Source organism: Micropterus salmoides, unplaced genomic scaffold (assembly GCF_014851395.1).
Source record: "Micropterus salmoides isolate LMB-PRFRI ecotype aquatic unplaced genomic scaffold, ASM1485139v1 Ms_hic_scaffold_20, whole genome shotgun sequence".
In the NCBI taxonomy this organism is placed as follows: domain Eukaryota; kingdom Metazoa; phylum Chordata; class Actinopteri; order Centrarchiformes; family Centrarchidae; genus Micropterus; species Micropterus salmoides.
In genome coordinates, this window is record NW_024041151.1 from 8,928,300 (window position 1) to 8,944,639 (window position 16,340).

A 16,340-nucleotide genomic window follows, 5' to 3' on the forward strand; every position below is an offset into this window, starting at 1 on the left:
GGTACGAAAACAAAATTGGTTGCGTAAATATTAACAATTGTAAAATTGTTTAACATACGTACATACAGTTATACATATTTTTCTTAACAATATTTATTAATAAATGTATTTTTGTCTATAAAACGGTTACGATTCACGGTAAACTGTTCTTAATCCGAAGCCGTTCATTTTAAACCAACGGACAACCGGTTACGTTAGGATGACGTACTTCCTCTAAGTATCGGCTTTGGGGAAAACAACATCTAAAGGACCCCAGCCTCACAGCAAAACACCAAATATTCTGCGTTTTTTTCAACTGGTACCGCCTGTGACATATTCACTGAAACACCTAACTCCTTACACTCAAAATGGTAAGAAAGCAACCGTTTCTAATTGTATTTTTTTACTTTTACCAGGCCGTTTAACGGGTTAGCATATTGTGCTAGCATTAGCTTTAGTTCACATGTGGCAGGGTGACGGGCTGGTGTGGAAAGTGTTTATATTGAAACCAGCGGGCCTCCACTGACTGAGATTTAAATAAAATGTGTATGAGCATGAACGATTTTTCTGAAAATTCGTGTACTACTTGTTTACTTGTACGTTACTTACCTAACGTCAAAAGGTCAAAACCTTTTAGTTTAACATTCGTGTGAATAGCCATTAACGTTAGGTTTTATGCAGTGTAGATTTCATTTATGTGCCCAATCTAGTTATCAAATAGTAATTCGCTATCTATCTGGATTGGTTTGGAGGCGTTTCTGGCATTCGTGTTACCATACGATTAAACGAGAGATTGATAGATTCGGATTGCAATTAACCATGATTTTCATTATTGAGAAATCTGCCAAATCATGATTTCTCAGAGCCCAAAGTGACGTCTTTAAATTGCTTGATTGCTCATCAACAATCCCAGAAGCATAGCATAGATATAAAACAGAGGTAACCATCAGATTATTATCAGTTTATTTCTGTTTACCTTTTTTATGATTATTGTATTGTATATTGACTGTTTATTGTCTGCTATGTAGCAGAAGGGAGTTGCAAATGGAATTTCATTTTACAACCCTATCATAAAATGACAATTAAATTATCTTGAATCCTTGACTTCTTGAATTTGTCACATTTGAGAAGCCTGAACCAGAGAATGTTTGGCATATTTGCTTGAAAAATGACAAACGATGTAGATTGGTTGTCAAAGACCTTTAGTTATGTGCCTGTTTAAATAATGAAAGCTTCTAAAAATGTATGCAACATGTAATCCAGAGGTTAAATGTAAAATTTGCAAACACAGCTTTACTCCATGTCAGTTTCTCAAATTTCCACCATTAGCAGGCTCTAATGTCTGCCCACATTAAAGCATCTATACTGTATGCGGCATCCTAATTGCTAATTTTTACTTGGAACTATAAACTGTAGATTTCTGTACCAAACCAAACCTGTGCATTTATCAGTCTTCGTAATCAAGTTCATTAAATGTTTTCTTTTTCTCTCGTAGCCCCAGAACGAGCACATTGAGTTACACCGCAAGCGGCATGGCTACCGTTTGGACCACCATGAAAGGAAAAGGAAGAAGGAGAGCCGTGAGGTCCATGAGCGGTCTCAAAAAGCCAGGAAGTTAATTGGTTTGAAGGCCAAACTGTACCACAAACAGAGACATGCAGAGAAGATCCAGATGAAGAAGACGTGAGTATAAACAGAGGAACAACTGGGGTTGTCTTTATAAATGCTGGCTGCTTTAATAAACAAGCCATGAAAACTATGCCAAATACAAAACATTCACAACCTTTTACATGCACACACCCCTGGTTGATCTCTGAGGTCTTCATGCCAACATTTTTTTAACCATTCCCAAAACACGTCTTAAAACATTTTAAAAAACATGTTCGGCCACCGAAATTAATTGCTGGTGTTTGGCCTAATACGTCTAAAGACGAAATAAATTTTACCGAACAATTGCGTTGACATGTCGGCAGTGTGCAATCATTTTAAAGTGTCCGAGAAAGACGCAAAAATTGCCGTTTGCAGAAACTGGTCTGCTGAATTGTCTCCTAGCACATCCACATTATCTGTGGCTGACTTCTTAGAAAAGGCTTAGAAAACGTTCTAACCTGCTTTGAGTGTTTTGGTCACTCGTTTCTGAGAATGAAATCCACTGAAACGGACCAGTGCGAGCTGACAGGCAGGTTAGCGATTCTATCCTGTCATTTTCTGTCTTTACAAAGACTAGTGTTGCAGTATGAGAGTCCTGCCTGAAGAGAGGCTGTGAAGTCTTCATGTTACGCGATACGAGAACCACATACAAATTTTTTTTTTTTATCAAATTGGGTCAGACTTGATGAATTTAGCGTGAGGATACACACATGGCAACGGCTGGGTTTAAAAATAAGGTGTCTATACGGTATGGAAATAAGATTAATTGTATTATATTCACAGAAAGTATAAAACATATTACATGTGTACATTAAAAGCAAATGGACACATGTAATTTACTTTTAATTTCAGTGCATCCCTATTTTTAAACAAGCTTTTAATTTAGCAATGTGCTCTTGCTGTCTTCTAATTTTGTGGTATTGTGACCTTTTACATGCAGTTGTCATTTTGTTCTTTTATTTGCTGTAAAGCACTTTGTGACCCCATATGTCTGTGAAATGTGCTATATTAATAAACTTCACTTACTTACTTAAATGAACTGCCAGACAATTCTGACTTGTATCTTTGCAGCATCAAAATGCATGAACAGAGGAAGACCAAGCAGAAGGATGATGACAAGACCCCATCGGGAGCAGTGCCAGCCTACCTGTTGGACAGAGAGGGACAGTCCCGTGCTAAGGTCCTCTCCAACATGATCAAACAGAAGAGGAAAGAGAAGGCTGTAAGTATCAGCTGAAATCTGCTCACCATTTTCCGCTGGTTGTCTCATAACATGCCACAGTAAATATTTCTTGCTTTTATGTAAACCGTCTGATGAATGTGTAATGTTTTCTGTAGGGTAAATGGGAGGTTCCACTGCCAAAGGTACGTGCCCAGGGAGAGACCGAAGTGCTTAAAGTCATCAAAACTGGAAAGAGACAAAAGAAAGCCTGGAAGAGAATGGTCACCAAAGTTTGCTTTGTCGGCGACGGATTCACCCGTAAACCTCCAAAATATGAGCGTTTCATCAGACCCATGGTAAGTTCACAGTATAGTTTGACTTGAAATATTTTGTCGTGTTAATTCTTCACTAATCTGTAACAATGTTTCTACACATGCCTTTAGGATTAATGTTCAGGTTAAATTGTGCATTTCTGTTTTAAGTGCCTACTCCTCCTAAATGACCTCCCTCTCTTTATTCTACTTCAGGGTTTGCGGTTTAAGAAGGCTCATGTCACACATCCAGAGCTGAAGGCCACATTCTGCCTACCCATCCTCGGAGTGAAGAAGAACCCGTCCTCGCCCCTCTACACTTCTCTAGGAGTCATCACAAAAGGAACAGTCATAGAGGTCAATGTCAGCGAGCTGGGCCTGGTCACACAAGGAGGAAAGGTTATCTGGGGTGAGTGCTTAATTTTGTGTGAATCCATAAGTCCATTGGACAGTGTAATCACACACTCAGTAACAGTAATGTGTTTATTACCTACTTTTGGAAATATGTCAGAAACATGTTTAAACAATAAATCCAGCTTCCATTTTCAGTTTAGAGGCTTAATAACTTGATAAACATGTGAGATATTGCCATAAAAACCTAGCAAATTTGATCCATAGCTTTGTACAAATGCATGTGCAAGACACCTGATGTTGTAAACAACATGAGATGTTGTAACAAAGAAATTTCTTTTACTTCCCAGGTAAATACGCCCAGGTGACAAATAACCCAGAGAACGATGGCTGCATCAATGCAGTCCTGCTGGTATAAGACTCTTGACCTTTATACAGACTGTGCCTGGTAACTCTAAATTTAAACAAGGAGTGTTGATTACAACCAAGAACACAAAGATGCAACAAGCAATGGGCTTCAAATCACGGGACTGTCAGGAAGATCGCTGATGCTGCACTTGGCAACACGACAGTTTTTCTAACAGGAGGATGCTCAAAGGAAAATAAAATAGGGTGATTAATGAGTTAAAGTTCATATAAATAAACATGATATGACACAAGATACGTTTCACTTTCTTTTCCACATATTCCACATAATAAGTGAATATTTAAGCAGTTAAGCTACTTATCTGCCTCAGCAACACAGACCCGTGCTGATATCCTGTTGGTCCAGAGATGTTTAATAAAGGAGGCTAAGAAACAGAGCTCATTGTGAATAACAAGCGAGGTGTGATCCTACCAACGGGATTAAGCTGTTCCATGAAATCACCTCATAGCTAATGTAATCAGATTAATTCCTGCATGGTTTGAAAATGTCAGTTCATTAATGTTTATGAAGAGGGACACAACACAGAAACGGAACAACACATTCAATATAACATGAAAAATGAAATGGCAACAAAGGACACAACAAAAATTGTACAATAAAATGACCCTGCAATAAATGTGATCATATATTTTGTAGTTTGTTACCAGCACCTCAGGTAGTAGATGCAAACTGTATAATTTTAACACATCTTACAGAGGCACGGTATCACTAAAATATTCCACTTTAGGTAGCAGTCTCCTTATATTCAAAAGTAGTGGACTGATTTCATTGCAGTAATCTGAAGTAATACCTGGGCAGATGTGACCTATTGGGTGACATAAGATGAACAACAGCTCTAGTTGAGATGTTTCTGGATTAAAGTAAAGTATTACGTTCATTAAACATGGTGTATGCTCTTTCCCTCTGCTGAGCATATAGTTTTCCCTAATATCTTCTGGCCAGATCTGAGCTATAAAACTACAGGGTGGTCAATGGAAACACAGTACATCAATATTTATCAGTATAACTGTAATCTATTATTTTCATAGAAAATGTCAGCCCAAAAGGGAGTCAAACAGCACTTAACTACCAAGCTTTACGTGTCATTGTTTGAGGGAGAATATGGCAGGAAGCAGCTTACAATTGAATAGCTTCTAAAAGCACAAGGCATCTGGAGCAGAAGGATCTATCTTGGAGGGCTGCAGATTTCTGCAGGTCATCGATGGATCAAAACCAAACAGACTATAGATTTGCAAAACAGGCCTCAGACCTGGTGCCAAGCTGAGCACCAATCTGGGGATTCTGTGTGGAAAGTCTGGCATCATTTATCTGGCCATAAACAACAATCATTTATCCAACAACACAGTGAGTGTAATGCAAAATAAACTAGTATAGCTATAAAATGTAGTGACTGTCTATTAGTGTAAACTATGTGATTTTATAATTTGGAATGTATGTATTACAATGTGAGAGCTTTATAGATAGACGTGCAAAAACAATATGCATTAACAACAGCATTTAGCCCAGAGCTGCACTTTGCACAGTAGTGTTTTGCAAGCTATTTGATTATTGTGTCACTCCTATTTCACGCCAAATGTCATAGAGAAAAGAGGAGAGCCACATCTGAATGATTGCAGTTCAAAGTGAAGATAAATGTTTGTGAAATAAAAAAAGTTTGGTATTTTACATGAGACACTAACACAAGCACATGAACACAGTATTTCTCAGACTGGTGAGAAGCGTGCATTAAAAAACAGTGACACTAAGAAAATCTCATTTTATTTGTGATTTGTTTGTCTGGTGTGTTTACAGTAGAGAAGCTCGCCAGTGTTTGCTCTCCTTTCACACCAACAATGTTCTTTCACAGTCCACTAAAAGCCCCTTCACCTACAGGTAACTGAGCAATTGTAAAGAAAAATTTGTGACTTTTTTTCTCTCTTTTTTTTGTGGTTTCAAAACCTGACGACAAACGTGTCGGATTTTGAGAACCTAAGGGAACATTTCCTTCCACAATATGAAAAGGACAGACTTAACACTTCCTCCTCTTTAAAAACAAAGTTACAGAGTATTGTGTTTTGAAAAAAAGATTTTTTTGCTACATTTTAAATCAAACTAATTGGATAATCAACATTTAGTATTCCGAACTGTCTGCATTTTAAGAATTAAAAAAGAAATGTGTGTTGCAAGTTCATACACAAGTGTCCAAATGTAGCTGTTCAAAAACTCTTAAGGCAAAATAACATCTGGAAATGTTTCACTATGGACACATCCATATCAGTTACAGTGTATATTACATTAAACAAAATCTGTTTGTAATGACCATATTAACCAAATGAGATATTAAAACTGTGTGGCTGCACTGTATAAAAACAGCTTTCTAATGTTGATTATGATATGATACATATAAACAGAATTTTCTGCATTACGTATTTGAATAGTGAGCCCTGCAGACGACCCTGCCCTGCCCACCATGGCCAACTTTAGAGTATAAACTGATATGGTGGATATGGACACAAGCGTACAAATTATATATATGTATATGGAGTACACATAAAAAAAAAAAGAAGTGCACAATAGTGACATGCCATAGTTTCACTGACAGACGCCCTGTTGGTCATCAAAAAGAACAAAACCGTCCTTGAGACTCATTGTGGTGTGACAAGAAGGCAGAGATCAAACCCTTAACTTAATCAGTTACAAAGGATAGCATTTCCATCTTATTATTTTTTCATTCAACTGGCACTGTGCTCTTTCATCAGCCTCTTCAGTTGGTGTAAGCGAGATGCGACATTAGAGAAAGCCTGCTGAAATCGTTCATGTGGCCAAGGGCTCAGACACAGAAACCTCCGCAGAGACCTCTTCAGAGTTCTATCAGCTTGGCTTCCTCTCAGTCATTTGGCCGAGAGCATTTTCCTTTAAAAAGTGCACACAGTGATTGAACGTTGTGTCCATCAGATGTTGACATTATGTGTAGTAGTCCAGTTTGCTCTGTATCGTCTTGCAGCCTTTGACAGAGAAAACTCTCTCAGATTTGGGGAAATAGACTAAGTCTCTGGCCACCAGGTCGGCCACTTCCTGGTTTGGCCGAAGCCCTCTGGCTTTCATCTCAGCCAAGGCGCACTGGACGACGTGCCGGTACTCTAGAGGCAGAAAAGGGACGAAGAAGTCCACCAGGTTCTTGTCAATCAGACTTGCATGCCGCAAGCCACCTACAGGAGGAGATACAGATATTTCAAGTCATATCTGGTATCTGAATGACACAGACTCCAACGTATACGGCAACACAAAGAATTCATTTAATTCATACTCACTGTTCTTGCTGTTGAACACCGATACAGAGAGCACCGTTTCCAGGTCTTTTAGCTCTATTTCTTCTCGAATTTGTCCTGCTTTCCAGAAATCTAACGCCGTCTGTACAATGTTCTCACCTCCAGCATTGCTAGAAAAATCAGAAACGCCTGGTGTTACTACTATTTACATTTATCAACAACCAATTCAACACATACAAATATACTAATTCTTCTTTTTCGAACTTGTTATTAATCAGAATCAGTTTTATTGCCAGGTATGTGTACACATACAAGGAATCTGACTCAGGATTGTACATTGCTCACGATGTGCTTACTTATACAATAATACAATAATAAAATAATAATAAAATCAGACACAAACTACAGAGTAGACAACACTAATATACACAGTATGAACAAAACAATATAGACATATTGACAAATAGTGCAGTGATCAGAGTAAACTATTCTCATTATGTACATGTTGAAGGTGGATATGATATACAAGTACACATACATGTACACATGTACACAGTGTGATGGAGCATAGTGCAAAGGATGCTGGAAATAAATAAATAAGACCTATGACCTTATGACCTGAGGTAGGTGTATTGGTATACAGTATATACAATATGACATAGCATGAACAGCACTGAAATAGAGAATGGTGAATAAATAAATAATAAGTGGAAACTAGTAAACAGGTGCTGATTAGAGACAGAGTTACTGGGTTATTGCACAGGAATTGTTCCTGACACTGTGAGTCAGAAATCAGCTGTTCATCAGAGTGATGGCTTGTGGGAAGAAACTGTTCCTGAGTCTGTTGGTTTTGGCGTACAGTGCTCTGTAGCGCCTACCAGAGGAGAGGAACTGGAACAGGTTGTGTCCGAGGTGAAATGGATCTGCAGTGATGTTTCCTGCTCGTTTCCTGACTCTGGAAATGTATAACTCAGTGGCAGTGGGGAGAGCACACACCCCTGGGGGGCGCCAGTGCTGATAGTCCGGGTGTTGTATGGGATGTTTCCCAGCCTCACCTGCTGACTCAGGTCAGTCAGGAAGTCTGTGATCCACTGACAGGTGGAGGCTGGCACAGTGAGCTGGGTGGGTTTGGTGCTGAGGATGTCCGGGATGATGGTGTTGAACGCCGAGCTGATGTCCACAAACAGGATCCTAGCATATGTCTCTGGAGAGTCGAGGTGTTGCAGGATGTGATGCAGACCCAAGTTGACTGCATCATTCACTGACCTGTTAGCCCTGTAGGCAAACTGCAGGGGGTCCAGCAGGGGGCCTGTAATGTCCTTCAGGTGGGCCAACACCAGTCTTTCAAAGGACTTCATGACTACAGATGTCAGGGCGACAGGTCTGTAGTCATTTAGTCCAGAGATGGAGGGTTTTTTTGGGACCGGGATGACTGGAGCGTTTGAAGCAGGAGGGAACTTCACACAGCTCTAGTGATTTGTTGAAGATCTGAGTGAAGATGGGGGCCAGCTGGTCCGCACAGATTTTCAGGCACGATGGTGACACACCGTCAGGTCCAGGAGCCTTCCTGATCTTCTGCTTTTGGAAGAGGTGGCTCACGTCCTCTTCACAGATCTTGAGTGCAGAGGGGAAAGGTGACTGTTTGAAGATGGCGTTGGAGTGGGGGAGAGGTGTGACTCTGGGCTTTTCAAAGCTACAGTGGAAACCATTCAGCTCGTCTGCCAGTCGTTGCGTACCAGCAGTGTTGGGGATGGTCTCTTGTAGTTTGTGAGTGCCTGTAGGCTTCTCCACACTGACGCAGGGTCGTTGGCTGCAAAGCTGTTATTTAGCTTTTCAGCGTAGCACCTCTTTGCAGCTTTTCACAGATTATTAGAATTAATAAATTGCTGGTATTTTCTTAAAGAAATATTGAAAGTGAAGGTTGAACTATATAAGCAGGACAGAGCATATTGCAACCAAATATATCTCAAACACTGCAAACTGGTTCAAAAATGTTCTACAATGAATGCATCAGTTTTTTTTCATTATTGTTAAATGCAACTTCTAAAAAAACCATCTCCTCAAACTGAGCACATAGTATCACTACCATTGTAAAAAGTCTGCTAGAGTTACATTAAACATCACCAAGTTTAGCATTATGTTCTTGCGCATACATTTTGTTGTTTAAGTGAAAGAAAATTTAGTAAATGCTCAGTTTAAATGTCCGTAAAGGAGATGAACATTAATACAGCAGCAAATTTTTAGGAATCCTGTGACAGGGATTCTTGTGAGATTCCCGCAGGATGGGAGTCAATTTCACCATTCATCACGGGATGGGGAAAGGATGGGACGGGACTCATTCTTTTGAGATTGGGACGGGAGTAGTTTTGTGGGAGCAGGATGGGACAGGAGTGAAGCTATGTAAATATGTAGTGGAGTAATGACATCACATCCCCTCTGTGGTTGTTGTTATCTGAGCTTCTCTGTTCTTTGTTTCTGGAGTTGGTCCAGCCTCACGTGGATGCTGGTGCAAACGAGTCTGTTAGCTTTAAGGAGAGCAATACAACGGCTGTTTCTTTTCCCATCTAAAGCTGTGAATCAAGTGTTTATTTAGACTAAACCGGAGTTGGTCGATTCTATCTAGTTTTAATGACGTCTGTTTTATGATGACCTGCGAGGAAAAATTACTGTTTTTCTCAATGGAGTCTGGTGGGCTGGAGCACTCATTTGTTTTTGACTGAGATACTAGTTCTCTAGTGCGACATTTAGTAGCAGTGAATGTGGCATACAGCTCCTCCAATTTCATACCTCCAATTGACCTTTCTTAATGCATTATTACAATACAACTATTCTAAGCCATTTTTTTCCCTTCTTCTTTTCAGTACATGCTATTAATGTCATACTACAAACAAGTGACACTTCTGTTCCCTGGATTGATATCTTTCCGTGGTTCAAATGAAAAACTTTGACTTGCAGACTTAGGGAATTCCTTCAGCTATTTACCTGAGAAAGATGAAGATGGATTTCCGATATGAAACTCCATCCAGCTTTTCATAGTAGTCCAGGTACGGCTTTATGCTGTCAATCAATCCAGGATGCATCTTGTCCATCTCATCAAAGATGAACATGGAGCGTTCACAGTTGGTGACATTGCCTTTGATCCACTGTTGTAACTGAGACTGAGGAGAAAAAGCAGCACATTAAATTCATACAGTAGATCAAACAGAACAAAGTCACTGTGTTTCATTTCAAGAAATTGGTTTCTACACATTTTTGTCATCATACCTTGTACGTATCCAATTGACCCACATGTGGGAAGTGAAGCTCCGCTGTGAAAACATGAACAAAGCTGCTGTCCATTCCCTCCTTGTAAATGTTTTCAGCAATCAGGTTACTAACAAAGTTCTTCCCTGTGCCGGTCCATCCGTGCAGAGAGAGCACCAGGGGCTTCTTCGGGTTGTCGTTGCTCATGAATCCACTCACAGCTTTCAGGATGATGCGTGACGCAATGTGCTGTCCGAACAGTTTCCTTTCCAGGTCAGCCTGGAGACCTGGAGAGTGCACAGCGGAAAGTCAACAGGACTAGTGGCTGCAAACACCTGAGTGAAACACCTTTCCAATACCTCCCTCAGGAAATTTTTAGCTGAGTTGGTCAGCCACCAAAATCTTGTTTCATCTCGTGTCATGATCCATTTTGTTATTAGGTGATAACTTAAACAAGAGCCAGTCATTAAATGTATCAAATTAAACTTAATTTGTATAGTGAAAGTGTATCAAAGATACTCGCTGATAATAAGACGTTACACATATATAATAACAGGAATGGTATTGGACTGATGCACACAAACAGAAATGCCACACATTGAAAGAAGAATATGATTAAATGAAGTTGCCGGGCATAAACATTCAAATCAAAAGGCTGAAGAGGTAAGTTTTAAGTTTATGTTTAAACACACCAACACTTTAATCTGCTCTCAGCTCTGAATTTGGGAATCAATCAAGGCTCATCTTATCTCATCCCCAGACAACTAAGAGTCTTGCCAGTGCACCCAAGGGTCTGTCCTGGTTCATACATTGCAAGCTGTCAGCCAAAACAGGCTGGTGCAAGACCACGTAGGTCTCTGCTGTTTGAAATTTGCACATTTTCTCAAGTTTCAGGTTTTATTACATAAAAAAGGATTAATTTTAAGTGCTGAAATATGATTCTGCAAATGGATTAGTCAAGATGAACCTGCAACTATTTTGATTGTGATTTTTTAAAGAGCAATATTCAAAACACTGCCTAATTCCAGATTCTCAATTGAGATGATTTTCTGCACTTTTTGTTTTATGTGACAGTAAACTAAATATCTTTAGGAAATTAACAAAACAAGCAAGGAAGACGTTGCCTCTGGCTTTAGGGAAGCGTGGTGTGCATTGTCGCAAATTTAATGGAGACAGGTGTCATGCTGAAAAGTGTTTCTGCCCTGAAATTAGTTGATTTCATTCAGAAGAGTTATATTTGACAGATTATAGCTCACCTAGTACTTTTTACCTCTTAAAATACCTTTAAATGGCCAATACAACCCAAAAAATGCAGTAGGCCATTTCACTTGCCAGAAAGTGATTGAAGAGTCTGGGCAATACAGCTCCAGCAGACGGCAATCAGTTTTCGGCACGACACCGGAATGGGCCAACGGTGGTTATTGTTAAGAGGAAATTTACTCTCCAATTTATTTTTCAACGGTTTACGACGGTAAAAAAACCCCCACCAAAGTCACTTAACTTTCATTGCCGTTGTGGCTTTAACGTCACGTAATTAAATAATTAAGATTACAGATGTTTCCCTTTTAGTCGCGTTAAATCAAAATATTCACACCTCGCAACTGTGTACACATTCACATGCTGCATGTGCTCACCTGTTGAATTGAAGGCTATCCATTTCTGATCGCATTTTTCATTTAAATATTTCCAGATGATGCCCCCCAGAGTCGCACCGACACCTAAAACCACTGTTGTTGTAATCGGCTCAAACGCGTTTACCAGCACACAGGCTGACGAAAAAATATGCAACAACAAATACAAGTGTGCCACTTTCATCGTCGAAACCACTTAATTCCTGACATCAGTCGTTTTATGAGGTAAAAGAACAACAATACGACCGTGAACCCGCGCTATTACAGCAGGCTAACTAACGTTAGCTTCGTTACAACGGGGAACTTCCTTAGCTTACACGTCATACACCCGCGACACAAAGCTCTGTTCAACACAACATGATCAGACATGTTTTAACAATGTTGATTATAATAAAATAGATTGACAGTATTACAGTTAACCGTATACAATTTAGGTTCTTATTAAGATAACAGACGGTGTAACCGATGCACCCGCTCGGCTAACTTTAAAAAAAACAATCGCTGATAACAGCCAGTAAACAGCCGTTATTAAGTAAGAAAACATGACAAAACAATCAAATGTGGTGGCTTACTTTAGTTGTTAGCTGGATAAGTTCCCTCCTTTTGTTAGCTTACCTGTCCTGTTGAAAGAAATCCACTCGGGTCGACAGCACTCGTGGAAATAGTAGAGTATGTTCTGGTAGCTAGCTAGAAACCCGGTCAGAGCCGCAGCCATGCCGACCGCTATGCTGGTGCTGATGGGCTCGATCGCCTCCGTCATGCCGGAGCAGACGAGCATCCAGAGCAGCAGGACGTGTCGCTTCTTCGGCTTCATTTCGCATTTCATCAAACTTAAAGCTCAAAAATAAAAAAACACACACAGTGTGCCTGTTATGGGTGTGAGCGCGTGAAATTGTTTACTAACGTGGGCTGAGTCAACACAGCGGAGTCTGATGGGCGGGGCAGGCTGTGGTTTTCTTCTTCTTCTTTCTTTTTTTCCCGGCAGTCTCGGCACTGTTTTAGTGCATTACTGCCTCCCACCGGTATAGTATCGCCATACTTTGTTACCTAAGAGCTATATCTTGTGATATAGACCTGTGGGTTTAAGGAAGTTTATTAATTCCCTGTATCTCTCCTTTTGAATTCCCCTGTCACTTAGCAGTGTTCTGATGGAAAATATGCCTAATTCTATGAATAATTCCCTCCTTTGCTTGGCATAGAGTGGGCAGTGAATTAGTACATGTTGTATAGATTCCAAGATTCCACAGTGTTCACAGTTGCCATCTATATGCTTCCCCACTAGCATCAGTCCACTTGCTAGCCCGCAATGTCCCAGTCTTAGTCTTGTCGCTTTAACTTCATCCGTCCGAGGCATGGCCCCTTTATTTCTGAGCTGTACTGCAGGTTGAATGTTGTACAGCTTTCTCCCACTTTTGTTTGCATCCCATTCTTGTTGCCATAGAAGATTCAATCTCTCACTGAGGATGCTGCAGCATTCCATCCTACCCAGTGGCACCTGCACCTCTACACTATCCCTGCTCAAACTTGCCTTAGCTACCCGGTCTGCCACCTCATTACCCTTGACCCCAACATGTGCTGGAACCCAAAGAAAACCCACACTACACCCTTGCCTCTCCAGTTTAAAAATCATTAAAATTCATTCATTAAAATCTCCCCAATTATGTCTGGCCTAGCTCTACGACCCTCACCGCCACCCAATGCCATCAAGCAGATAAGGAATCTGTACATAGTATATCCTTGTCCAAGCCCCCTTCCTCCACCCACCACAGTGCCCACAATAATGCAACCAATTCTGCATTGAATATTGAAATCCTGTCAGTGATTCTTCTACACTGAGAGATTTGAACATGAGGAACATACAAGCCAAATCTCACTCTTTTACTTTCAGGGTCTCTTAACCCATCAGTATATACACTTCTATAGTACTTCCATCTATTCCTTAGGTGTTCCTCTGCATAAACTGCAGGATTTCCCATTTCACCGATCTGTATGGCCTCTTTAATAGACAAATCAATGTCAGCTTCTGGCCATAACCATCGAGGAACAGCTGGCCAGCATACCGACGGCCCTACCTCTATCCCACTCAAGCCCATCTTCTCTAAATAAAGATTTACTATTTGTATATAAGTGTCCCAATTAATCCTATCCCCCCCCTTTTCAATCTCTCAGCACTGCTCTAGCATGGAAAATGATGGAAGAGCTGTTCCAAATCCTTTTAATTTTGCCCAATAATTTAATACTAATTTTGTCCGTCGCAGTCTCAGTGTAGCCTCACCTGCCTCAACTAGCAACGCTGGAATCGGCGCTGTCCGGAATGCCCCAGTGCATATCCTCAGAGCCCTGGCACTGAACAACATCCACCTTAGCCAGTACAGACTTAGCTGCAGAACCAAATGCCAAACACCCGTAATCAAAGATTGTCCATATCATTTATAAAGCATCATTAACAAGTTCCTATCTGCCCCCCAAGAACACCCAGATAAGCACCTCATAATATTTATAACCTTCTCACACAGGGAACTATGTGCACTCTGTATGTCAGTTTTTCATCCAACCAAACTCCTAAAAACTTAAAAACCTTACCGCTTTCTAGAGGCTATACATTGATAGCCCCTGGGTACCCGTTTTCTTTTTTCTGCCAAAAATCACATCTTTTGTCTTTGATATAGACAAACTAAATCCCCACTTATCAGCCCAACCCTGCACCTTATCCAAGGCACTCTGCATCTGCTTCATCAAATACCCTATGTTACAGCCTCTCTTCCATATTGTTCTGTAATCTGCAAAAAGAGATCTACCAAATCCATCCCCCACTTTATCAAACATATCATTCACCATTATGTTAAACAAAATGGGGCTACTAACACTCCCCTGTGGGGTCCCAATGTCAACACTAACAGTGCCCGAAAGACTCCCCCCACTTTTACCTGTATGGTCCAGGATCTCAAAAAGTCTTTGATCCAATTTAACATCCTCCCTCGAATCCCTGCTTCATACAACTTGATTACTAAACCACCTTTCCACAACATGTCATATGCTTTCTCTATATCCAAGAACACACCAATCATCACCTCTTTGTTTACTGGAGCTCTTTTAACTTCTCTATCTAATAATAAAACTGAATCCATTGTTGCCCTACCTAGCCTAAATCCGTTTTGAAAGACCGAAAAGTACTTTCTCTGCTCTAGCCTATGCACCAGTCTATCTGTAACCATTCTTTCCATTATTTTTCATATAACTGCTGAAAGGGCTATTGGTCTAGAAGATCCCGGACAGTTGTTTCCGTCCCTATTGTCCCACAGAACCTGTGCCAACTTTCTTTCTTTCTTAGCCCCTTTTATAACCTTACTTGCCTCCGTTCGCAATTTCTTATACTGGATGACACTTTATTACAAGCCTGATCCCACCAAGGTACTATTTTCTTCCTTTCCCTATATCCCTTTACGGGAATTGACTTTTCAACTGCTCTTCTCACAATACCACAGAAAGACTCACTCCACTCGTCAACACTGCCCTCACTTAAAACTTATCCTAAACCTGACAACATCTGTTGACTAAAATTTATCCCAATTTGCTTTCTGAAAATTAAATTGTCTTCCAATGTTCTCCTTCTCTACCTGCAAGACTTTGCCAAACCTACTTAGTACAGGGAAATGATCACTACCCATAGACTATCAATCTATAAGATCCCAATTCCCACATCGAGCTAATTCTGCTGATGCAAAAGTTAAATCTATACAAGACAGTTTTCCATTTCCAACCTGAAATCTTGTTGACCTTCCATCATTCAGCATCACAAGTGAGTATTTGTCCAGGAAATATTCTATTAATGCTCTATTTTTATCCCTGTTTTTACTGCCCCATAAAGGATTATGTGCATTACAATCTCCTACCCACACCACCAGATACTGTACCTGTTCCATTATAGCATCTAATTTGTGCATTTCCAACTGAATACAAGGGTTGTAAAAATGAATCATTGAAAATCTCCTTGTTTTACTCCATACCTCTACCACCACACTCTCAAGATCAGTTTCTATATTTACTCTCCTGTATTGGATTTCTTTACTTATAAACACTGCACAGCCACCACCTGAAATATTTCGATCCTTTCTTAAACAAACATACCCTGGTATCACAAAACTCAGAGTTGGCTTTAGCCATGTCTCTTGTATACATATAAATTCTGTTTTATCTTTAAAAGCATCCACAAATCTCTTTAACTCTTGCCCATTTGCTATCAAACTCCTGGCATTCCACTGGAGGATAAAATCATATATCATCATCATCTTCCATTTGTTCTCCATTATTCTTTCCCCTTCTATCTCTTGAGAACAC

The 16,340-nt window shown here is 40.2% G+C and overlaps 2 protein-coding genes across 3 annotated transcripts; one reads left to right on the forward strand and one right to left on the reverse strand.

The window, feature by feature from the left end:
* Nucleotides 1-192: 192 nt before the first annotated feature.
* nsa2 (NSA2 ribosome biogenesis homolog (S. cerevisiae)) lies at nt 193-4,112 on the forward strand. Its single transcript, XM_038733738.1, has 6 exons — nt 193-350; nt 1,475-1,662; nt 2,701-2,851; nt 2,968-3,147; nt 3,319-3,511; nt 3,804-4,112. The coding sequence occupies exons 1-6, from the start codon at nt 348-350 to the stop codon at nt 3,869-3,871; spliced, it is 783 nt and encodes a 260-aa protein (XP_038589666.1). The 5' UTR covers nt 193-347; the 3' UTR covers nt 3,872-4,112.
* A 1,507-nt stretch (nt 4,113-5,619) lies between these two features.
* Nucleotides 5,620-12,943, reverse strand: tor1 (torsin family 1). 2 transcript variants are annotated; one of them, XM_038733736.1, is made up of 5 exons: nt 12,618-12,943; nt 10,393-10,658; nt 10,111-10,286; nt 7,171-7,298; nt 5,620-7,068 (listed from the first exon to the last, which is right to left on the reverse strand). In XM_038733736.1, the coding sequence occupies exons 1-5, from the start codon at nt 12,826-12,828 to the stop codon at nt 6,824-6,826; spliced, it is 1,026 nt and encodes a 341-aa protein (XP_038589664.1). In that variant the 5' UTR covers nt 12,829-12,943; the 3' UTR covers nt 5,620-6,823. The 2 variants fall into 2 exon arrangements, with proteins under 2 accessions (XP_038589664.1, XP_038589665.1); XM_038733737.1 differs by lacking the exon at nt 12,618-12,943 and adding an exon at nt 12,006-12,307.
* Between the last annotated feature and the right edge of the window lie 3,397 nt (nt 12,944-16,340).

Excerpts from the sequence above, each read along its gene's own strand:
- nsa2 (XM_038733738.1), top strand. Across the intron at positions 2,852-2,967 it reads AGAAGAGGAAAGAGAAGGCT|GGTAAATGGGAGGTTCCACT; the intron begins GTAAGTATCAGC and ends TGTTTTCTGTAG. Across the intron at positions 3,512-3,803 it reads AGGAGGAAAGGTTATCTGGG|GTAAATACGCCCAGGTGACA; the intron begins GTGAGTGCTTAA and ends TTTACTTCCCAG.
- tor1 (XM_038733736.1), bottom strand. The coding sequence starts at position 12,828 with ATGAAATGCGAAATGAAGCCGAAGAAGCGACACGTCCTGCTGCTCTGG. Across the intron at positions 10,659-12,617 it reads GATTTCTTTCAACAGGACAG|GTCTCCAGGCTGACCTGGAA; the intron begins GTAAGCTAACAA and ends TGCACTCTCCAG. Across the intron at positions 10,287-10,392 it reads GTCAATTGGATACGTACAAG|TCTCAGTTACAACAGTGGAT; the intron begins GTATGATGACAA and ends TTTTCTCCTCAG.